Source organism: Protopterus annectens, chromosome 6.part0 (assembly GCF_019279795.1).
Source record: "Protopterus annectens isolate FY-2018-M chromosome 6.part0, PAN1.0, whole genome shotgun sequence".
NCBI classification, from domain to species: Eukaryota; Metazoa; Chordata; order Ceratodontiformes; family Protopteridae; genus Protopterus; species Protopterus annectens.
The window spans coordinates 185,376,080-185,401,728 of record NC_056737.1 but is presented as its reverse complement, the minus strand read 5'-3'; the positions used below and the strand labels follow the sequence as shown (position 1 = coordinate 185,401,728).

Sequence of the window (25,649 nt, the reverse complement as noted above, 5' to 3'; positions counted from 1 at the left end):
ATAGGTAGTGAAAATAAACTGGGCAAAAGTAAAACAGTGGTCTTTCAGGCTAACATGATGGGCTTCCTTGTTAAATGAAAGGAGTCCTCTTTTCAAATTGTCTCTGAGGCTTAATAATGACTGTATATGCCTCGACCACATAAAATTGCAAGTCATAGCTGTTTCCAGCAGAGTAACATGAAAATACTACTGAACCTTCAATTTAAATTTCTTCACCACCATAAGCAACAAGCTTCACACACTTTGCCAAATCAAGCTTCTCACTAGCACATACTCTAGCAAATGTTTCTGCTGACATAACTTTGCACTTTGAACCTCTGTCAACTTTGAGCTCTATGCCTCTCCCATTAATCCGAACAGTACAAAATACTTCGTTCTTTGCCCAAAAATCTGCTGCACTGACTGTTTCATTAAGCAGAGACACAACATCAACATAAAAAGTAGGGTCATGGCTTTCTAATTGCTCAACATGTCTCTTGGAATATTCTCTTTTAATAAAAGAATGTGTCCCTTTTGATTTACAAAACCTTTTAAAATGATTCCACTTATTGCATTTGTGATATTGTTGACCAAAAGTTCTGGAAGGCACCACGACAAAAGCGCAAGTATCTCACCGTCGCTTGTCTGGTTTCACAAGTAAAGATGAACAAGTGGGGTAGTTCGTTTATATGCTTTATTATGTAGAAACACATCAGGATGAATAGCAGCAGTACAAAATATAAACAAACTGATTAACTGACAGACTACACAGACATGTATGCTTACATCTCAACAGCTTACTACAAAATGGCAGTCAGGTTCGCACGTGCTCAGTATTTATACACTTGAGCAAGCCCGTAGAAAGCTTCTTAAAGGTATACATACATACTGATCTACACTCGATTTATTTAATGATTTTTTTTTTTTTTTTATTGTTTTTAAGTGTATGAGTTTGCTAATAAACCTTCTAAAGGAACTTTTATCCATGCTGAACGTCCTTCTGTTTTTTCTGCTGGTCATTCAACATTTTGTTGGACTACTTTTTTTGTGAAAGTGCTAACAGCATGAAGGAAGGAAACAGAAGCAGAAGAAAGGGAAGCCTAAAATCCCTGATGGTTCGCTAACTATAAGGAGGTGGGTGAAACGGAGGAAAAGAGTAGTAGTAATATTTAATAATAATAATAATAATAATTAGCCACTAAAAACTGCTCAATAACAAGAATTTTTCACTTATCTGTCAATATCACTAGCTCGAGACTGGAACCATGCCTAGATGCAGCAAATGACAAACAAGATATGGGGAGCTGAGGTAGTGGGAGGAGCTTGAGACTCAGATCCTAAGTCTTGCAAAGCAGAGGAGTCAGATCTGATATCGGATCGAAGACCCATAAGTGAGGAGCAATGAAAAGGACAACATCAGATACTCCCTTGAGTAAAATCACCTCCCCTTTGGGACAAGGGCACCTCTGAATAGTACACAGAGTCAAGAGATCCCCAAGCACCTCTGGAAAGAAGGACAGTTGCTCCTGAAGGGGCTGAGGGATACCCAAAAAAGATGGAAGAGACTTCCAGACCATGAAATACCCCTAGCGGATAATGGACAGAAGATAAGAATCCTGAGTAATCTGTAGCTGAACAGGAAGAGAGAAAGAGAGGCAAAGAGAAAGAACAAAGTAGCTGGGAAAAACAGGATAGACAGACAGCACCTGGTTTATCCAGAAAAGGAGACTTCTGAGATACAGAAGTCTGAGTAGCCTTCACAGGAGGAGCCTACTTACCACCCTTGTAACCCTTAGGAGGAAGGTGAGATTGCCTATGAACAAAAGCTGGTTTACTGGGGTAAAGTCTCTGAAATTTAGGCGCAGAAGAAACAAACACATGTTTAAGTTCCTGTAAAGCCTTGCCCTTATCCTCAAGGGAATGAAACAAAGCAGCAGCAGCTTCTCCAAAAAATGTTTATTATCTAGAGGGGCATCTATCAACTTAGCCTTAATATCATCAGGCAAAGGATGAACATCAACGTAGCCTTAATATCATCAAGCAAAGGTTGAACATCAACTTAGCCTTAATATCATCAGGCAAAGGTTGAAGCCAGAGCCAAGAATACCTACTCATCACTGACCCAAAAGCAGCAACTCTAGTGGAAGCATCAGGTCTATATTAGATAAACGAAAGTTTATCTAATCAAACACTCACATAAGCGAAAATCCAAGAACTCGAAACTGGAATTGTGGGGGCTGCACCCACCACAACCCCTGCTAAATATATATTCCAACGAGATCGCACTACCATCTTTACTGTACTGTGATCTCACAATTGCGGTTTCAAGTTCCATAATTTTTGCTCATGTGAGCGTTCGATTAGATAAACTTTCTTTTATCTAATATAGACCCGAAGCATCTGCTGCATCATAACTACACTTTATGGAATGACAAGCCACTTGGGAGGAAGGCCCTAACAGGGAAAGGGCAGAAGTTTTACCCTCAGAGTCTGGAAGATCAGAAATAACCTGACATGCCTGGGAAAGGAGAGCCAAAAAATCCTGGATGTATGGGTCTGATAATTAACAGCCCTAAAAGCAAGGTAGCAGATGTATAAACCTTCATGCCTAGCCTTCCCATGGTTCTGCCATCTTTATCAGAAGGCAGTAATTTAGGAGAAGGAAGCAATTGAGATGGTTTGTCAGAAGCTACAGATACTGAGGGGTTACCAGAAGGACACTTGTGCAAAAATTCACACTCCTCAGGCATCTTATAGAATCTATTAGGCTTCTTGGGGGAAGGGGGCTGAGAGTATCGAGCCTTAAAAGCATTAGAAAAGGCATCCAACAAGGCAGCCAAAACAGGAGGAATAGCAGAAGGTCTTGGAGAAACTATCTGGAGCAACTCTTAGTACCTTTTTTTGTATCTCAGAAACTTGAGCATAATCCCATTTAAAGAATTCCATCATCCTAGAGATTCTGTCCCCAAAATCAATCGCTTCAAAGGGAGTATCATGACTGGCAGATATCTCTTCCTCAGATAAATAATCCAAAGGAGAGGAAATATGAGAGGAGTATGCAAGGGATTCCAGGGAGAGGACCAACGGGGGGGGGGGGGTGGATAAGAAGCTCCCTGAGGAGGTTTTTAAGCCATCAAAGCACTAAACAAGCCCTAACTGAGGGACTGCCATTCACTCTGTGGATTCTTAGGAGAAATATGTTTAGTCTTTTGCCTTTTTGTGAATGGGGCATCAGTTTCATAAAATTAAGAAGGCTCCAACCCTCGACAACACTCAGTAATGGTAGCAGGAACTTTTTCTCTAAATAAGATTTGAGGAACACCCCTAGGCCCCTCGGAGATAATCAGCTGTGGTTCATCCTGAACGTCCACAAGAAACGTCTGTAATATCTCCTTGGAAGTGCTTAAAGTCAGATCCTCGCTGGCCTCCAACATGGTCGTGGCACAGGAGTCCAACAATAAAGCCAGACAAACCTCTGGGCATTCACTCACCTTGGGAGAGTCATCTGGTGGAGGGTGAACAGCAGAAGATTATGGCTTACATTTCTTAGCCTTCTTCTTCACAGACGGCTGTCCCTTGGAGCGGAAGTTCCCTCAATCATATTCTTACCATGAAGCTTAAGATACTGGTTTTCAAGATAAAGTGCCAAAAAAGAAAGTCTACTATGAGGGGTCTTAGGACCAAAGTCCGACAGATAGAATAGGACGTATGATTGTGTGAAATGGCAAGGCAAAACAGACACTGTTCTTGGCAGTCTGTATGGGGAATCTGACTTCCACCCTGGCATTTACCCTTCTTGGATGACATGAAACCCCAAAACCAATACAATTATAAAAGAAAGATAAGTACAACAAACCCAAATGGGGACCTTATCTGCAACTGTTGGTAAACCAGCAACAGAATGGGCATTCAGACAGATGATCAAGAGACTCTGTTTAGACTGGCAGCAAAGAAGTTCTGAAGATGGTACATCTGGACATCACTTTTACGCCCTACGCTACATGAGGAGCATGTGTGTGACATATGGTGTACCTTAAAGCAACCTAAAGGCTTTGTTATGCTGGTGAACAGCGGCCCTCTCTTGTCAGGAGATCCCCAATGTAATGAATACTGCAACAGTGAAATGGAAGGACATCAAGTATTAGATCTTGAGCCGTACATGATTATCAGATGCAATGGTGAAAAAATGCCCAATTCACATGCAGCTGCATAAAAGAAATGTTATATATGTGAGTAAATGAAAAAGTTAGCAATTATAAGAAGAAGCATATTTGTACATTTATATTTACAAAAAAGTCCTACAAGCCACATCTACCATGTAGACTACTTTCAACTCAGTAACATTTCTGAAAGAAAAATACAAAACTCAGTATTAGTAATACTGGCCTTACCTTGAACCCTTTCCTGAAATTCTGCTCCTCTCTGGATGCACAAAGAAGCCAGGCATGCCATAAAACTGTAAAGACCAATTGTACTGAGGTTCAACCACCAAATGACCTAAAAAAAGTATAACAGTAACAGAGTACCACTTAGTGATGATTATACTAAGATGTGACCTAGTAGTTTAAACTTTGTGATTAATGGACTAAAGTCAAAAAAGTTGCTAAAGCCCATTTTTAGGAATAAAATGAAAAGACAACACTGAAAATGATTCTGCTGAAACAACAACTGCTAACAATGATTACTACGAACTACTTTGCAGAAGTGACTGTGTCTTGCAAAGGTCATCTCAAAGTAAAGTGAGAATGTACATATATTTTTCACTTTTGTAACTGTGAACAAGCTCAGGTGCAATATTCAAATTGGATGGGTCAGATTAACTTCCCAATAAAACGTAACTGACTCTGCATAATAGGTATGAGTGGCCAAGATGGCTGAAAGGACTTGTAACTGCTCTGCAAAATCATCACTTTTTACAGGATTTTAAAAACAAAATTTATCAGAAATAAAATATTATAATTAAATATTCCAACATAAGAAGTGCTACATCAAAACAAATCATAATAGAAATTTTGTACTCGTCAATATTCCTGTCAGAAAATTACAGACTATCTGAGAAATTTTTAGAGATGAGCCATGTAGAGCTAATACATGCAACTTCACTGAAGAAAGAGATACAAAATCTCTTATCCAATATAGAAGATATTTTTTTAAAAAATAGACAAGCTACACTTTTAAATGGACTCTATAAAACAAAAGGCGGAAAAAAAACAAGCTTAACTGGACACTGGGTTAAGCAACAGCGTGCATAAATAGTGTGGAGGAATCACTGAATTACACAGAAGGTGGGTCAGAAATTTATTTCTATTAAAACAAAACTGGTTAATAGAAAAGTTAGATAATATGGAAATTGAGTGAAAAGGAATAATATTAGAATGTATAGCTTATATGAAACATATCAAGGTGACACTGTTGTTAACTTTTTGGTAATACTGTTACAAAAGCATTAAGTGTGCCAGAAGTGATATCATTTGGGATAGGAAGAATTCAAAGGGTTTTAACTGCAACTTCTTCAAATAAAAATGTTTCTTTAAAATCCATTATTATTAGATTTACATTTCTTTTAATCAAGGACCTAATTTTGAAAGCAGCTTGGATAAATTCACCTCACAAAATTGGTGAAAACTTTGTCAGGTTTGATAATGACTACTGTTCAAAAGTGGGCTGCAAAAGAAAAGAATGTCTTCCATTAATAAAAGTATTAAAGTAGAATAACATTATAGCACATCTGTTATTTTCTGCAAGAATTAAATTATTCGTACCTGATGGATTAAAGACTTTTGACAACTAAGAAGAAGCCTTAATCTACATTCAAGCCAATAAAATATTAGAACATGCAGAAGGAATGGTCTGGAATGCAGAAATTTTAAAGATGCACTGTGAAAAGAATGGATGAAAATCAAATGTTAGAACAAAGAAGCTGAAGGACAAATAAACCATAAACTCTTTCTTCTGATACCTAGAAATTTCTGCTTTAGTGCAGTGAAATGACACTAGTTACTAGCTATGAGAAATAGTGCCTTCAGGAACAGAGGACAAATGCACTTAATTTTGCAAAGCACATTTTTTCTTAGTTTCATGTAACATTTGCATCAAAATACAAAGAGCATTTTATAACTGAAGTGAAGAAACAAAAAGTAAATATTTTCTAGTAAAGGAAATACAAACTATTTTTCCTCATAATTCCATTTTTCCTCGGTTCATAGGTTTATACTAGTCACCATGGTCTTTATAAGCCTAGCCGTGCAGCCCAATCCAGTTTTGTCCCCGTGTTCCCTGAATACATATATGGTGGGGTATATTAGTAAAGAGGTATCTAAGGGTTATGTGTGGGGGAATGTTAGATGGGGATTGATTAATTTACTGTTGACCTCTGTCCATCAGAGACATGGGAACCAGACTGGGGTGAATTTATGATTTCCTATCCAATGATCAAGGTTTCCCCTGAATAGGGTCAGGAATAAACTCTGCTTCACAAAGATGGGGGGCTCATTCCATAGCACTGGGATCCTTTGAGATGTATATTAATGTCTTCAGCATGTTCTAGTTATGTTGCAAGCAAAGTTGAAGTCCTTGGATCTAGTGTTTCTGGTGTTCATTGTTTTGCGGATGTTCAAGAGATCCATCAGAGCTGAGGATGCCTTATATGCCACGTATAGAAAGACTCTCAGTATCTGCAGGAGACTGAGTATAGAGATAGGGACTTAAGATGATCTGTGTAGGACAGAGTATTCATGCCCTGGATTCCTCTGGTGGGGAACTTTTCAGGGCATTCCAACCGTTGCAAGCTCCTGGTTAGGTACATGCCAAAGGGGGCACTGCACTCAATGATGGGCCTAATAAGGGCAGAGTAGAGAGGTATTATAACTTCCTTGGGCCTGAATGCCATACCCTTGTTTATGAGATGGGTGACATAGAATGATTTTCTTATTATCTTGGCTATGTGTTGGTCAAAGGCCAGACTACTCTCTACATATGCTCCCAGATCCCTAGTTATTGGGTCAACTCTTAGGACGTGTTTTATCAATGCAGTAATTAGCTTGGGTGGACGACTTCCCAAAGAGTACTATAATGCATTTCTTCACATTTGACTTAATCCATGGCTTTGGTACTAGTCATTTGTTTGTGTTAGACCCTCTTTTGGTGTTGTGGGGGTAATCTATGATAGCTCCCACTTTACAGTCATCTGCTTACTTCGTGAGTCAGAGGTATCTGACATTAACCTTGACTTCAGAGAAGTAGATGCCAAACAGTAGCAGGCCCAACAAGAGCCCTGGGTATTTCGCTGGTGACCAGTATTCTGGTGAAGGTAGTCTCACCGATCCTGATTTATTGGGTCCTATCTGTAAGCCAGCCAGAAATCCAGTGAGTTATATAAGGATTTATGCTTGCTTCCAATGCATTTATATAGTTTTTCTACTAACAGAATTTTTGTTGAAGATTAGAGACTTATAATGATTGTTCTTATTAAATTTTAAGTTATTCAAAATAATTATGATGTTCATTTGCCATGAAATGTAACAGAAAACTGACCCTTTCCTGCACTTGCAAAAAATGTCATATTTTTCTTCAAAAAAACCTAGCAGTGGCTCAGGAATTCAGTATTTATTTATGAATATTTTGTGCAATATTAGAAATATGGAAATACTGACTGTAAATTTAATGAAACAATACTGTATTTTATTTCTATTTATTCTTTAATGGATTAGTCACACTAGACTACTGACCTCTTTTCAAGGAAGACCTGATGTATTTATAGTACTAGGGGAAATTTGGCCAGGGCATTGGGGAACCTCCCCTTACTCTTCGGGATCTGACACACGGTACTGAAGGGCTCATACAGCAGCAAGGAAGAGGTCTAAGGGATGCAGCAGCACGGAGAAGGAGAGAAAAGCTATGGAGTGTTTGGAAGTGGAAAGTGAGAAGATGAAGAAAAATTTGTTTGATAGGGAGTTTCAGAATGTACACAAAGATTCTTGAGTGGGGGATGTTACAAATGAGCACCAATTGGCTATCTCCATGGAGAAAGAAGTTAGAAAGTGAGTTTGTTGAAGTGGTGCAGATACCAGAACTGGCATCAGGAGGGCTTGCAGATGATGTTCTTTTAAAAATAATCAAGAAGGATGATCTAGGTGGAAGTTCTGCCATTTCATGGGGGGTGAGATAGTAGATTACCATCCACAGCACTTCCAAAAAAGTTATCTGAAAAAGGAATCACATGACGTGGCAGCAGAGAATGCAGCAGTGACAGAAAGTAAAAGAGGAAACGAGCAACAAACTGAGAAGGTGTCTGGCTTTGTGGCAACAGATAATGCAGTAACTAAAACATATACAGCAGTGATATCAGGCAAAAAGGCAAGCATCAACAAACTAAGTAAAACTGTTAAAAAAAAAAACAAGAGAGAGAGAGAGAAGACCAGTTACGAGAATAAGAACAAAAAAAAATGACACTGCAACAGATGACAAGTATGGGACAATATGGTAACTGTTCTGGGTTTTAAAGATAAAAAAAAAACTTTTTTATACATACTGGGACAGTGACATTTTGTGACTTAACATTTGAAACATGATTAAATTTATGGAACGCTAACAAAAAAGAACATTTATCAATGGAACAATTATCTGTTTTCTGGCAGTAACATAAATGTTAAAAAAAAAAGTTACTTTGCAGTTTGGAACTAAGGAACTGGAAGAAGACTGTTAAAAATGCATGCAGAGTCTCTGAGAAACTACTCATAATACTGTGAAAGCTAGAGATGACAGAAAATTATGGTTGGTGGCTGGAAGCCGTTTCGAAATGTCAAAAAACATAGTGAAAAACTTGCCAAGTGTTACTTTTGTGGCTGGTCACAGAGGTGCATTAAGATATAGCGGGCAGCCTAAATTATGCTTCTTTTGTTGGGACTTCTCATTTCTTGAAAAAAAAAAACTGCTGTGGAATGAACAGCTAGAATCTAGCAATAATTCAACTAACTCTAATTACTTGCAGATAAATCCATAAAAACAGTTGAATGCTTTAATTTCTGTATCATAACTGGAACACCATAAGAAATATTCTCCAAGCACAAAAAATGTACTTAGATACTTATACAAAATAGTCACATTATAAAAAAAAAACTGTTACTTCCATTAATTCGCTTGGCAGAAATAAAAAAGGCAAAAATACTAATGCTTTATTTAAACACATTAGGGAATATAATTCACATACGTTTGGTTTTGTTGTTATTGAGCAAGTTACAAGTGATCCTCAGGGTTATATTGTTGAACATTTACTGAAAACTGAATTAAAATGGCGAATTAAACCGGATGCTACAAATTACCCAGGGCTAAATGTTGTTCAGTTTGTCGTATTTTAAAGCTTAAATATTATGATGCTTAACAAGTTTCAATCATGTTTTAATGGATATTGCTGATGTCCTACCTTGCTTAGTTTTTTATTGTAGTTTTTACTAATTGGTTTGGCTGTATGTCCTTTCTGCTTTGTGTCTTAGTTGTTTGTTGGGATATTTTGCAGGCTCCTCAATGGTTATGGGCATCAGCTGAGAACAACAATCTTGTGTTTCTAAAGGATAGGCAAACAGCGCACTTATGCTGTGCTGACAAGGTCATAAGAAGGCCGAAACATGCACAGCTAGTGGGGTTTGGCTTTATTGGCCTGAATGTATCCATTAACAGACTTAACAAAAAGTCATGGGCATTCAGAAGTCATATAGCTGAAACACCTGATGTCCTTAAGGAGTTATTTGCAAATATCCCATTGTCCTCTATTACAAGAGGTTTAAGGGATCACACAGTGAAAACTCTAGCTTGGTTAGGTCTTTACATTAGAAAGGGAGGAGTGGCCATGACAGCCTCAAGCTTTGAAACTCTCCTAGCTGAAGTGAGAGGCAGAAGCAGAATAGATTTTCCAGGTTCAGCATCTGAGATTTGCTGATGCTGCTGGTTCAGAGTGGTAAGGTAAGCTTTTCTAGTAAAAAGTTAATGTCTCAAGGAGTCTAAGGTGCGGGTCTGGACATAAGTGGAGGACTGAGGGGCAAGCAAGCAGAGATGCCTGACAGAAGGGCTTTGATGGAAGAGTAGGCCAGATCTGTATGCGTGAGTTCACACAGATATTTGACTATGGAAAGTACCTCTGATTCACTGGGGCCCTGTCCATTCATATGACAACAAAAGAAAAATCTCTTCCATCTGGCTGTGTAGGATTATCAAGTGGTGGGCCTTTTGGGTTCTTGCAGAATCTCGATTATGTCCTCGGAAAAGTGCTTCCTGTAAGGAATTAGAACCCTATCATCTACATGGTTAGATTTAGGGATGGCAGGTTGCGGTGCAGTGGTGACTCCTTCTGCTGTGTGATGATGTCTGCCTGGAGTGGCAGTTTATAATAACTTCACCTGTCTAGAATAATAAAAAAAAAGAGGAAATCAATGATGCCTTTGCCAAAATATGGTCCTTGGTGTGTGGCCTTCATCTCCTTCATGTTGATGTGTTGCTTTAATAGTAATGGCTGTCATATGCCATGTACTCTATGTATACCTGTTCAGGTTCCCCATGCTTTGTCCTATGCATATGTATAGATTTCCAGAACTAGGACTGTGTAGGGGTGTCCTAGGTTGAGCTTCACCAGGTCCTTCCACCATGAGAGTTCACTTCTGTGAAATGGTAATATGGGAATCACTGTGTCTAGAGGGTGAGAGTGCTGGGACAAAACTCTTTTCAGGTACATACAAGGTTTTTCCACATATGTAGTCTGGCTACAGGAACACTGGAATAGCTGCTGCCATGAATCACAGAACTCTGGCTAAGCAAATGGCTGAGGGAAGCAAGGTTGAGACAGTAATCTGTAAGGTTCTGAAAACTTCTCCCAGAGCCACGTAGGCCTACATCCTTTTTGTGTCCGGTCTGCAGTGCAATGAAACTAGTTCCTGAGCTGGCTGCAGGGAACACTTCCTTGTAATTGATCATGAACCCCAACTGTGAGAAAAGATTAACGGTGAACTAGAGGTGTTGCAGAAGTACCTGTGGCAAGGAAGCTAGGCTTAACAGGTTGTCTAAGTAGGGAAAAATCTAGATTCCATTGTACGACAGAAAACAATCACTGGTGCCCAACACTTTGTGAAAACAGCTTGGGCTAAGGAAAGCCCGAAAGGCAAAGCAGCAAATTGAAAGTGATTTGACCCTATACAAAACCTGAGGTATCTCCTGTAATGGGGGCAATTTGGTATATGGAGGTAGTCTTCTTTTACATCTAGAGATTCTAAAAAGACCTGCGGCAGCATGAAAGGTAGCAGTGTGTGCAGTGAAAGAATTTTGAAGGTTGACAATTTCAGGAAAGTGTTTAATAGAGAGATATGGTATGGGTCTCCACTGCCCTTCTTTCCTTGGTGCTAGGAATAGTCTGGAATAGTAGCCCTTTCCCACAAACTCTTTGGCACTGGTTCTATTTTGCCTTATGTCTGTAATTCCTGAAGAATGGTTGGAAGCAAACAGATATGGATGTGGGGAAGAGGAGATGGCATGATATCAAGAGATGGGATTTCTATCCAAGACATGGCATAGCCCTTGTTTATAAAACGAAGCACCCACTGGTTTGTAATAGTCTTTTCACAGATGTAGCTTGATTATTGGGTCAACATTTTGAGAGGACTATGGCTGGGCTGGGGACAGGGGGTGGGGGTGGGAACTTGTAGATAATCACAAAGATTTGTCCCCAAGGGAGGCTTCCCAGAAGAGGAATCTCTCTGTGGTTTCACTGGGAATCTCTTTCTTGGCTCATTCCTATGTTTCTTCCTGGATCTAGGATCACTTCTGATGAAGGTTAACAGAAGGTGTCTGCAGTCCTTCATGGTTATTCCTTGTTCTTGTAGGGTTTTGAAAAGGTTAGCTACTTGTGGACCCAACAAGAGGTTATTGTCTGAATGGGAATCCTCAGCTTTTGCTTTAAAGTTTTCAGGTAAGAGTTGATTACTCAACCAAGTAAACCTGTGGACAGAGCCAGTAGCAGCAGCTCTGAATGAGGCCCCTGCATCATTATAACTACATTTAGTGCTGTGTCTGGCTACTTGTTTGGCCTGATTAAGTAAAGACAACATCTGTTGTTCAGAATCAGGACCCTGTGAATCCACCAGTAACTTGTTCAAGGAATTGAGGATGGAAATCAAATACTTGGCCATATGGGTTTGGTAATTAACCACCCTGAATGCCAAAGTGGAGAAAGTATAAACTTTTTTACCCCCACCTGTTCATAGCCCTGCTACCTGTGTCTGAATGGAGAAGACTGGAATTAGGAAGCAGTTTAGAAGGTTTATCAGGAGAGAGAGAGAGAGAGAGACAGACAGACAGACAGACTGTAGAGGGGTCTACCACAGGATTCTTAAACAAGAACTTAAGATCCGCAGGAATTTTATGAAATATGTCTGGTAATTTGGAAGTAGGAAGCTGTGAGTCAGGGGCAGCAGAAGTGGAGAGAAAGGCACCCAAGACAACCTCAAGAAAAGAAGAAACTGGAGTGTCCATTTCTAATACAGGATTTTCTCTTCTCTGGACCTCTGTAATATGCCTAGACTCCCACTCAAAAAGCTTCATCATGTTTAAAATGGTCTACACAAAAGAAGCTTCCTCTACGGGAGAGTAAGTAGAAATGGAATATTCTTCATTAGAGGGGTCCTGGCTAGGGAAATTGGTTTGACAGCTGTAGGCCAGAGAATGGTCAGAATCAAAAGTTTTCCCATCTTCAGGGTAAGATGAATCCACAGAAATCTTTTGAGTATGGATTGAGGGGGCTGGGAAGAAAAGGAAAGAGGCTTCAACGTCAAAATAGCTATGAGCAAACCTTGAGAAGTTTATGCATTCCTTCTCCCTAAAAGGAGGTGGAGAAGGAAAAGTTACATGCTTAGTTTTTTTTTACACTTTTTTTTGGCATGACATCCACCAGAACAAAGCAGAGAGGTTTGGATTCCTACCTAGTACTTGGGGAATGCCCTCTGAGATTATAATTTGTTGTTTTCCATTCTCTTTTGGATACTTTAGTCACAAGGTCCTGTGACACCATTCCAGCCTCAGATGGGGTCTTAAAGAGGGCATCAGAGATGGAAACAGATGTACTGTGGGTTCTGAAACCTCAGCGGGTAAGTTGGAATGAGAATTAGCTAAATGAGTTTCTGGTCTAAACTTTTTCTTAAGTGGTAGAAGTATGTCAGGTGAAGTGAGATCTGCCATCTGTGACTGGGCCAAATGTTTCAGACACTGGGTCTCCAAAAAAGTGCTGAGTGAGGACAAACAGGATTGCAGTATCTTAGGGGCAAAAGACTGGCACACGGAACAGGCTTTGTACTCCTGTTCTGCTCCTAAGCAGAAGACACACTGGATATGCAAGTGTTTGTACAGGATTTGCCTACCACACTTGCATCTACTCCTCCTAGCTGACATCCAGTTATCAATTTCAACAATTGGCTAAGCTTCTGGTGTCATTCAAAGTGTCTGTCAGCCTGGGATGACATGCTCAACAAGTCACGCTGCTTCACTAGAGACGGCTTGCACCTATCACCCTTAGGCTTTTGAATACTGGCCAAGGCTCTTGCCACCCCCATAGTGCCTTTTTTAGGCAAGGCTCAAAAGACAAACCCACCGCCGTAAATAGCACAAGTAACAAAAAGCTGAGGGTAATGCTACTCAATGCTAGAAGTCTAAACCTCAAAATGCACACACTCGAGGCACTCCTCAGTATGGAGAAAATAGATATATGTGCAGTAACAGAAACCTGGTTTAAGGCTCCAGAGAGCACCCCAACACTACCAGGCTACATCTCATACCATACATTTTGGCTATAAAACCTGGACTGAAATACAAAAGGCAGGGGTGTATCCATATTCATCAAGGATACCCACACCTCCAGGTTAGTGGCACAGCACGATGTTTCAGAGATCATCCACATGCAACTAACAATGGGCAAAACTGTTATTCAAATAATAACTTGCTACAGATCACCCACCATGTCCATCCCTCCCTCCCTTGCTAAGAATCACTTCAAGCTTAGAACTATTCAAATCCCTGCTCCACTCCCACCTCTCCCAAAACTGGAAATGTAATTGCATTCTTCCTACCTAACTCCTTCTAATATCACTTATACATTTACTCTCTCATGCACATGCTATTTGTTTTCTTTTCTTTCCCTACACCTGCCTTGGTCAGAAATCTAAACAAAGACCAAATGTAAATATTGTACATAGCTCTCTCTCCCCTCTCTCTGTTACTTTTCTCGCTACTTTTTCTTCCTTACTTTGTCCTTCCTACCTAACCCCTCCTAATATCACTTATACATTTACTCCCTCATGCTCTGGCTAGTTTTTTCTTTTCTTTTCTTCCCCACAACTTCCACGGTCTGAAATCTAAAGAATGCCCAGATGTAAATATTATACATAGCTCTCTCTCCCCTCTCTCTGTTACTTTTCTCCCTACTTTTTCTTCCTTACTTTCTGCTTCCTACCTAACCCCTCCTAATATCACTTATACATTTACTCCCTCATGCACTGGCTATTTTTTTTCTTTTCTTTTCTTCCCCACAACTTCCACGGTCTGAAATCTAAAGAATGTCCAGACGTAAATACTGTACATGGCTCTCTCTCCCTTCTCTCTGTTATTTTCCTCCCTACATTTTCTCCCTTTCTTTGTGCTCCCCTTCAAATTGGTACAACACCATATATAATTATACTTTCTTTTCTAAAACATTTTATAATTGTATGTATAATTACATAAATGTATGTTTGTTTTAACTGTATGTAATAAGGAGCTTTTCTCTCCAGACCTAAATGTAAAACTCTATATTTGTTCTAATTGTATGTAATACGGAGCTTTTCTCCCCGGGCCTCCACTGAAAACGGGCCCTCTGGGCCCAGTGTACCTCCCCGGTTATCAAACTAGAAATAAAATAAATAAATAAATAAATGTCCCAGGACCCCCAATCCGCATTCCTGGAAACACTGGGAAACATAAAGGTCCTACCAAACACCCTGATACTGGGTGATTTCAATTACCCAAACATTAACTGGGAGAACTACTCAAGTACAAACTCCCTTGCTCAACATTTCCTAGAATTTATAAACTCAAACACCCTGGATCAACTGGTCAACACCCCCAGCAGAAGTGACAACATATTGGACCAGGTCATCACCAACATGGGCGACCAGTGTTCCACACCAGAGGTCAACCCCTAGCTGGTTAGATCTGACCATAAACTAATCACTCTGGATATCCACACACCCCCCCCCCCGGTCAAAGAAACCACCATGAAAAACTTTTCAAAAGCAAACTTCACGTTACTTAAGACCGAGGTGGAAAGTTTCAAAGCCTCCATGCTAAAGGATAACGCTGTCCAAGCTGCAAAATCCTTTACTAATGCACTCTATGGGCACCTACAAGAATGCATGGATCATGCTATCCCAAACGAAACTAAGACTCACTCCTCCAAGAAAAGGAAACTAGTCTGGTGGACCCCTGCCATAAACAAGCTATACAATAAAAGGAGGAAACTAGTACAGAAAAGAGTAAAATCCCAAGAAGGGAAGACATCCCTGATCAGGATCAGCAAGAAACTATGTTCCCTCATAAAATCATCCAAGGTTAGCTTCGAAAGAAGAATTGCCATGGACTCCAAAGATAACCACAAGGCATTCTTTAGCTATGTCAAGAATCTAAGTGGCAATTCTTAAATCTGCTCCTAGTTAGTGCAGAATGGCACAAAATACACTGAACCGACCAATATAGCCAACATCCTGGCAGACAGGTTCAGTGCAAACTTCATCCCCCTCTCACCCCCAAAAGGACCCATAACTATACCAGAAGAATGTAGTGCCCCTGAAATCACAGACACTCAGGTTAAAACAGCCCTCTCCAAAGCCAAAAACACAGCATCAATGGGACTGAACGGTGTCACAGGCTGCATCCTACACAAGCTCAAAGATGAACTAACCCCTCACCTAAACACACTGTTTAAATTCAGCCTCTCCACAGGCTACGTGCCCACAAAGTGGTGCACAGCAATGGTTATTCGGCTCCACAAAGGTGGAGCCACAATGGACCCCGGGAACTATCGCCCTATAAGCCTGACTAGCTTGGGCTGCAAAGCTATGGAGCGCATCATCATGGATCTCATTAACAGAGACATTGGGAACCTTCAAACACTGGACCCTACCCAGTTCGGCTTTGTTAAGGGCAGATCATGCCTCCTAAACCTGGTGGACTTCTTTGAGACAGTTACCAAGGCTATAGATGAGGGAAAGGTGGTCCACACAGCCTACCTAGACGTCACAAAGGCCTTCAACACCATTCCTCACTCAGGTATTATTGACAAGCTCACCAGCCTTAACATAAACCCCTAAGTCACAAGATGGGTTGCCAACTGGCTCATGGACAGAGCCCACATGGTAAGAGTTGCGGGAGCTAGGTCGGACTCTAAACCGGTTACAAGTGGCATTCCCCAGGGCTCAGTCCTAGGACCCCTCCTGTTCGGCATATACTTCTCAGAGGTACAGGCAAGCACAGGAGGACTATGGCTGACCAAGTTTTCAGATGACTGCAAACTAGGTGCTATAACTGACTCTCCAGCTGACACAGACATCCTCCAAAAGGGTCTCACTGAGACAGATACCTGGTGTCAAAACCATAGCCTCAAGCTAAATGCCAAACAGTGCATAGTCATCCCCTTTGGAAAAAACAAAGTAGCCACAAACTACCACATAGGTGGTAGCCCCGTAATATGGAGGATGTAATAAGGGGTCTGGGGACCCAAGTAGATAGTAACCTCTCCTTTGATAATCACATTGTCAAAGTGGTTAGAAAATCCTTCTACGTGGCCCACCTAATCACAAAAGGGTTTGCATCCAGATCAAAAGAAGTCATTGGGCCCCTCTACGCATCACTCATCAGACCCATCATACAGTACAATGCCCCATTTGGGATGTACCTTACAAGACACCAGCAACAACTGGAAAGACCACAGAAGTACCTCACCAAGAGGATCACTGGCCTCAAGCAGATGCCCTATGCAGCTCGACTGAAGAAATTCCATCTGTACTCGGTTGCATACCGCCTACTCAGAGGTGATCTCTGCCTGACATACAAGGCCATGTCTAACCCAGAATTGATGGACATGCTCCACCTAAAGAAAACCATATCCCCTTGAGCCACATGCTCCAGGGATCTAAACCTCACCACAACAATAAATAGGATGTGCTGGAGGGATAGATTCCTGTCCCAGAGACTTCCCATGCTCTGGAGCAAGATTCCAGTCTACATTAAGCAGAGCTCCTCGCTAACCCTCTTCAAAAGAAACCTTGACAAGTGGATGGGAAACAGAAAGTTTACCCCTGGGATCACTTCAGTGGTTCTGCAGGACAGAGGCACAGGGAACTAATCTAAGGGGGCGGCGAAAGCCAACACATTCTGGCTAGGCTTATAAATGCCTTCGGGCAGATAGCCTAGTACCTACCTATGAACATATGAACTAGTAAAGAAAAACAGTTTAGAAAGTTAAAGGAATGTTCATCAAAAGGGCACTTATCTGTTTACCTGAAGCAATGGTACCAAAGGCCAAATGACAATCAGTCTGATGTATACAAGACCTCTGTTGGGGCTATTAGTGAGATAGTCTGAGGAATTATGCTCATACGTCCATCTATATACCCTTACACTTATAAGTTGAGGTCACATGGCAGACATACGTTCCTGAAGTTACCCCCCGTTGGCTGTCAGTGGTGATAAACCATTCATTATGAATAAAGAAACAGTGATTTCAGTCAGGACATTAGATGGCATTCCTGTGGAAGTTTTGAATTTAGGAGGGAAGAAAATGATAAAGATCTGGAAGATTTTAACAGTATTTTAAAAGAAGGGGTGGCATCAACATGTTGGAAGAAAGCTGTGGAGGATGTATTACCTAAAGACAGTAAAGATGCATCAGACCCAGCTTCATACAAGTCCATTTCAATTTTAAGCCTTGATTACAAACTATGTAGCCTATATCAACTAAAAGAATTGCAAACATGTTCTCAATATTGATAACAGAACATTGATCATCCAGAGGGAAGCAAAAGGCAAGAAAATACTGCTGCTTTTAGTGGTCTTAATGTAGAGAAAGCAGTCAATAGCATAAGCTGGGATTTTATGAGATGGGCAATGGAAGCATTTGCATTTCCTGATAAAATAATAAGGTTAATTTGGAGAATATATGAAAGAACAGAGTCAAGAATTAAAGTGGGGAATTCTGCCCTGACAAGTTGCGTCTGAACAAAGAAACCAGGCAGGGGTGTCCTCTTTCCCCTTTGTTATTTGCTTTCTATTTAGAGACACTGGCAAAGAAAATAAGGGACTCAGAAATGCAAGGACATAATTGGCATTGTATTATTTATTTATTGATTTAATATTTGTTTACCGGGAAAGTCCGACTTAACACAGGTCCATTTTCAGCAGTGGCCCAGGGAGAAAAGCTCCAACAATATGAAAAACAAACATTATATCACAAGAAAATTACAGAGTACAGGTCAACAATGAAAGTACACATTGCAAATATAAATAACTGAAAGAGATGACACCTTAACAATTTTAACAAAATTTGTACATCAAAGAGTATATGGTATTATACAAACTAGACTAGCTACTGTAACCAAGAAAAGTTGGCTTTATTTTCAGATGATATTATTTTGTAACTGATAAATCCAGAAAGGGACATCTCAGTGCTGTGGAACATTTTGAGATAAGTTCAGGTCTTTACAGGATATACAACTGATGATAAAACACAGGTTATGGCTGTACATTATGTACCCACACATGAACTGGATCAGCAATACCCATATTTATGGGGAGATGATAGGATGAAGCATTTAAGAGCATGGATTAAAAAGGCTTCAGTAATGGCAGCTAAGGATATATGGGAAGAGACTAAACTAAAGATAATACTAAAACTGAGAAACTGGAAGCACTTGTTTATGTATATGGACAGCAAAATACAAGCAGTGGAAATTTAGTCCCTTTAAATTTACATATGACTCAGGGCTATTTTTCATAAACCAGAGGAGAAGTTGTGGATAGTAATAAAGAGGTGAAGGAATTTATCTAGAAGAGGAAAAGTTACGTGGGATAAGTTGATCCTTACAACAGAACAATGTGGTTTAGGATTACCTGATTTGAAGGGATACTTTTGTTACATAGTTAAGGCTCATACTGTAAACCACAGGAGGTACTGTCAGCCATGTTAGGGAGAAGTAGGGTAGTGGATGTATGACTTGTGCCAACAGAGCTAGCTGGAATTTAGTAAATAATCATATGTCATTTGTATACCAAACTGATTTGTACAGATGCTTGCGCTGAAAATGTATTTGTGAGGTTTGCTTGTTAATTATGTTAAAATGTATCAACAGTGCACCATGCTGAAGTGAAGAAACATGTACATGTATTATGGTATCTGAATCAAATGTATATGTTTTAATAGAAGACTCTGGACAGCAACTGTTAAACAACTGATTTATTTTAAGAAAAATAAGAGACATGTAAATGAGCTGTTAAATCAGTGAATGGTACCCTAAAGGCTACAGTGCTGAGTAGGCCTGGAGATGGTAGGCCTGGAAGCAGCCATTAATTGTTAGCTTTTGTAAAGAAGGGGGAAGTGTAAGTGTTTCTGGCTCCTACGCATTGCTGTAAAAGCTCTAAATGTGTATTGTAGCAGTCTCAAACTTCAAAAGGAGATATTGTGGGAACCTACAGTCAGGTGACCAGATGAGGTCATTCTGCAAGTCATCTTAGATATTATATTTTACAGGGAGTAATCTCAAAGAATAGAGTATTCTGTTTTTGGAGCCTGACTAGAAAGATTGCTCACATATTTCATCTTGCCTTGCCCAAGTAAGTTATTAGGGAAGAGAAAAATTCTCTTAGATTTAGTCAGGAATATAGTGAAGGTCAGTTTTGAGATTAATGGACAGACTCATATAAATAAAGAAAGCCAATGTTGTTTTCAATATTTTCTGTGATTTGAACTCTGTGGTTTACTTTGAATATATACTCAGTATTTGTATGCTCTTTTATTATTCACTATTAAACATATTTAAGACTTTTATTGTGGCTGATTCTTGTAGATAGTACTTAACCTTTGAGACTTCTTATATTTGTTTGGTGACACTGTATGGGCACTCCAGAAGGCCTAGCCATCTTGGTGAACTACTACCATTTGTATTAGTATTAATATTACACAGTATAATTGGACACCCTTTGTTAATGGCCTTAGAGTAGCTGATTGTGGAGTGTCTGGCAGTGGTAACTACCTTATACTCTGAGCAGAAAAAGGCACAGCAGGTAAACCTATGTCAGCCTTTACCAGGTGTGTGCGTCTCAGCTACTTGGGGCAGGAACACGAAGCACTGGATTTACAGAGAGGGTCCTGGAGGACTTGGCTTGAATATTCGGCTGAGGACCTAACCCTACAAAAGAAGAAGAACCAGCACAACTGAGATAAAAAATTTTATTAAAGACAGTGAGCGGTTTTTTGTGCATTAGCACTTCTTCAGACCGAATAAACATAAAAACACAAGTGTTCTTAAATACTACAACTCAATTAAGAACCAACAAATAAAAAATCAGCATCTCTAAAACAATTAATCGCCATATCAACAGGTTAATGCCTGAGCTTATGTGTCTTAAGGTAAGGTCTGAGAGAAGTACTTTCATTTAATGCAAAATTCCTTTCAGGTTATAAGGTTAAAATCCATCGTAATTCATTGTTCTCTGCTTTATTAACAATAGATCCACCCCTAATATTTTTATTCGTTAACTGAATTACTTTAAAAAAGATTTTTGTTGAGCGACCTTTGATTACAGTGGATTCTTATTTCTGGCAGATTTTAAAAATCACCTACAGAGTACTATGTGAGAAATATTGGGTAAACAAATGGCTGTAAATAAGGAAATTATATTTTCAGCTGGGACACAGAATCTGAATTGTCTGGAGACAGTAAGGCCATACTAAGTTTAATTCTGATGGCTGCCAAAAAACAATCACTAGAAAATGGAAATTAAAGTCTAAACCAACTGTATTTAAAGTATTGAATATTATACAACAGATAAAAGGACGAGAAGAGGGATATATTTTTAGAAAAGGGAAGGAGCAAATTACATATAAATAAATGGAAATTGTGGGGACAAACCATGCAGAATAATGTTCATAAAGAGGAGTGAGTTTTAAGGAAAGGCAGGAATTCAGAAATTCATGTAATGTCGGACTGATGACAGTTTCAAGGAAAGAAAAGATATGTGATGTACAAAGTATGTAAATGGAAAAAAATGTTAATATGGTTTGTTTTCTTTTCTGTTTATGTATGTTTGCCTATTTCGTAAATGATAAGTTGAAAGTATTAAAACTTTAACAAAACAATGGCAGGAAATTCTAAATTATACAACAGAAATACCATTACAGAAAAATTAAATTGCCGTCATACTCAATGACACCAAAAGGGTCATATAGGTTAGATAATAAAAGTAAAATACTCCTGGGGAAATCAGACTGGTAACATGCATAAGCCTAATGCAACTTTCAGATATGAAGGAGATTCTCGTATTGTTCATGGATTTTACTTCTGAAGTAAATCATATAGGTAATGAGTCACTGAATGACAGCAGTAGAGTATTACTTACAAAAAATATTATTATTAAAGCTAAACTTTCAACAAATGTAAACATATTTAAGCCATTAAAATAAGCAAATTAAAAATATTAAGTTAGATAAAGCAATAGGCTTAGATGACATCTCCCCACAACAACACAGTTTCTTGAAAAAATTCTATATTTGCTTAACGAGTTTGACATCACTACAAAAAAACAAAAGCAGTTCACCCATCATGAAGACATTCCTTGATTACACCCACTTCAAACAATGAAATGAAAGTTTTGGCTTTATATAGTCGTATTTCCTTACTTAACGAATATTATAAGACTTCTGCTTTAGTGTTGATCAAAAGACATATAAATACAACTGACTGTGTAATTAAGAAAGGACCAAATTGGATTTAAAGTAAACAAATTAACCCATGATAATAATAAAAATAAATCATTACATTAGAGTTTGCTGATTCAAACAATTAAGAAATTAACAGTATTAAAAATGGACTTGGAAAAAGCTTTTGAAAGTTAATTTTAAATTTTTGTTTAAAACACTGGAATGTTGGGGGATTCGTGATCATTTCATTACTTTAGTTCAGACTCTATATGTGGAATCTAAAGTTTATGTTAAGATAAGTTACTTTCTCTCTAATATCATTAACTTAAGTAAAAGGACTAAAGAGTACCCATTGACACCAGTTATATGTTTGCACTGGTTACTGAATCCTTCATTATTGTATTAGAAATAACAATGATACCAAAGGTTTTATCTTGCAACCTCCAGATTAAGATAGAATGATATGCAGATGACATCCTGTTAACAAGGAGATAAATAGTTTAAGCAATTGACTATGACAACATAAAGCCCTTTTGCTTAGAAATGAAAACCTCTTTAGTACTTTGTGTTCAGATAATCACATTTTTAACCAGGTCAATGATACTAATGAGTACTCCAATGCCCGAATTTTGAGGCCTACAGGCTATAACAAGAAAGAACATTAAAATGGAACTGTTTCTCCTCCAATTAAAACAGGGGTAAGATATAGAAATTCGTTATATAAAAAAGAAAATCATCTTATTAAAATAAAATCCATTAATAGAAATTCAAATTTTAGATGCTAAAATATGTTAGAGCCTTTATTTGCTTTACTTGAGAAAAATGTATAAAATGAAAAGTTTAAAATGGATGTTATGTATAAAATGTTAAGTGGATTTGTTGATTGCAGTTTATTTTACTGTTTTGTCTTTTCTGTTTTGTAAATATCTGAATTAAAATAAAGAATATAAATATTTTGATGAAAAACATTACTGATTTCACCCTTAAAACAATGAATTAACAACAGGTACTTAAATTCCCTTAAAAACTACATGCTGGCTTTACATATGATCACTTTAAAATTGCTGCTCAAAAATGGTAGTCATGCTATGCTGAGCCAGTCATAATGATCAACTTATCCACAAAGAAAGGCTTAATTAAGGGAAAAAACCCTCAATTATGGCAAATAAACAAAAAATAATAAAAGCAAGGCACATGGAAGAAAGAATCATTTATTGCTAAATAAAGCCATAATGGACAGCTGTATAAACGGCAAGAAAGTATGTATGGCATAGACAGATAATAAAGCACTTGACAGCAGTCATGTATAAAGGAATGCATACAGATGTACAAGAAAAACCCTACATTGGTCAATTATATTACAGTGACCATGAAACAGTGACAAGCCACTTTGCACTTGCACCATAACAAAGGTCAAATTATTATCCCAGGGAATAAAAAAAAAATAATAGGGGATATTCCAGGAAGACAATGTCACAGCTGCTCTTTTGTCTCGCTTTTAACCCATTACGCTGTCCACTTAACCGTTGGTTATCATTTGGCTGCCAGAAAACAATAAAGTGTAAAGAATTTTCATCTTCTTTTTGTGGATGATTTAAAACTGTATAGTTCATCAGATGAGCTGAAAGCACAACTGGAACTGGTCAAAAATTTCTTAGATGATATAAGAATGGCATTTGGTCTTGATAAATATGCAAATGTAAAGTTGCAGCACAAAGAAAATGTCAGTCTGATGAAGGATCGACAAGAAAACATGAACAAATGTGAACAAAACACAGGAATATTTTAGAAGACTAAAATGAATACTGAAAACAGTCATGTCATCTAGGAACAAAGTCCAAGCTATAAATCAAATTGGTTTTAGTGTTCTTACAACTTTGGGGTGACTGACTGGTCCCAAAAGGTGCTGGATCAGGAAAATAAGAAAAATGTTTCACATATATCAAATGATGTATAAAAAACAGTGTATACCAAGATTATATATTCCTTGTTCTGAAGGAGGTATGGGCCTCCTCAAAATTAATTACATGTACAGATCTGCAACTGTAGGACTGCATACATATTTGCTGACCATAGATGTCAGTGTATTTCAGGAGACGCATACACAAATACTCGAGAGTTGCTCACTCATCAACTTACACATTTGTACGTACACTTGTAAACAGTTTGGAGGCTTGCCAATTTACTCCTTGAATTAGTTTAGATGTGGGAGAAAGCACCACCCAGTGAAAACCCACAAGAACACACTAGTGAAATCCTTCAAAACAAATTTCGAGCACAAACTGGCCACATCTACTAAAGAAAATCATAAAGCTTTCTTCATATATGTCCGCAATCTCAAGGGAAGCACCCAGATCTGCTGAGAACTGGTGGTCAAGGACACCACATACACAAACCCTGTAGATATAGCCAACCTACTGGCAGACAAGTTAATTGAAAACTTCACTTCTCTGTTTCCCCATCAGTAAAACAGGACATCACCAGTACCTGCCTCCCCACGTATCTCTAGGGAGCAAGTCATCACTGCCCTCTCAGAGGCAAAAAAATACAGCTTACATGGGATCTGATAACATCCCAGGCTGCATCCTATATGAACTCAGGCAGGAACTTGTAGCACCATTAGGCACCCTATTCAACCAAAGCCTGAGTACCGGCTTCATCCCAACTGAGTTGAGGACACTTACTGTAATCCTTTTGTACAAAGGTGTAGTGTCCACCAATCCAGGAAATTATAGACCCATCAGCCTAACTAGCCTGATCTGCAAGGCCATGAAGCGGATTATCATGGACCTCATTAATAAGGACATTGACAACCTCCAGACACTTAATCCCACACAGTTTGGTTTTGTCAAGGGGAGGTCATGCTTGTTAAATTTGGTCGACTTCTTTGAGACAGTCACCAAAGCCATAGACGAGGGGAAGACAGTGCACACCGCCTACCTTGACCTGGCCAAGCCTTTGATACTATTCCCCACTCAGGTATAACAGATAAACTCTCTCAACAAGGCATCAATCCATATGTTACCATATGGATAGCAAACTGGCTCATTGACAGAACCCATCTAGTCAAAATAGGGGAAACCACCTCAAGAAGTAGACCTGTAACAAGCGGTGTACCCCAGGGATCGATCTTGGGGCCTCTGCTGTTTGGGATGTACTTCTCAGAGGTGCAGACCAAATCTAGTGGGCTATGGCTGACCAGGTTTGCAGATGACTGTCATCAATTCCCCTAGTGATGTGGACATCCTCTAAGAGGGTCTCACCCAAACAAATGACTGGTGCCAGAAACAGGGCTTCAAACTGAATAACAAAAAATGCATCATCATCCCTTTTGGGGAGAATGAAATCCCCACAAATGATCACTAAGCACGCAATCAGTCGTGAGGGAATTGTGAACCCTGGTTGATAGTAAACTGACTTTTGACCACCTTATTGCCTCCGTTGTACAGAAAGCTTTCTACATGGCCCAGCTCATTAGAAAGAGTATGTCATCCAGGGACAAGTTGGTCATAACATCCCTGTATTCTTCGCTTATAAAACAAATTATTGAATATAGTGCCCTTTTCGGCATGTACCACACAAAGCACATGCAGCAGCTGGAGAGACCACAGAGATTCTTCACCCAGAGAATCCAGGGCCTCAAACAACTACCTTACACAGACAGGTTAACAATCTCAGACCCTGCCCTGATGGG

At 39.1% G+C, this 25,649-nt stretch overlaps 1 protein-coding gene across 2 annotated transcripts in view; it reads right to left on the bottom strand.

Moving 5' to 3' along the window:
• Nucleotides 1-25,649, bottom strand: part of POMT2 (protein O-mannosyltransferase 2) — a 1,453,485-nt gene that overhangs the window by 163,755 nt on the left and 1,264,081 nt on the right. For both annotated transcript variants that reach the window (XM_044073901.1, XM_044073900.1), the window contains exon 18: nt 4,371-4,476. In XM_044073901.1, coding sequence (XP_043929836.1) covers nt 4,371-4,476 — 106 coding nt within the window. The remainder of the gene's footprint in view (nt 1-4,370; nt 4,477-25,649) is intronic.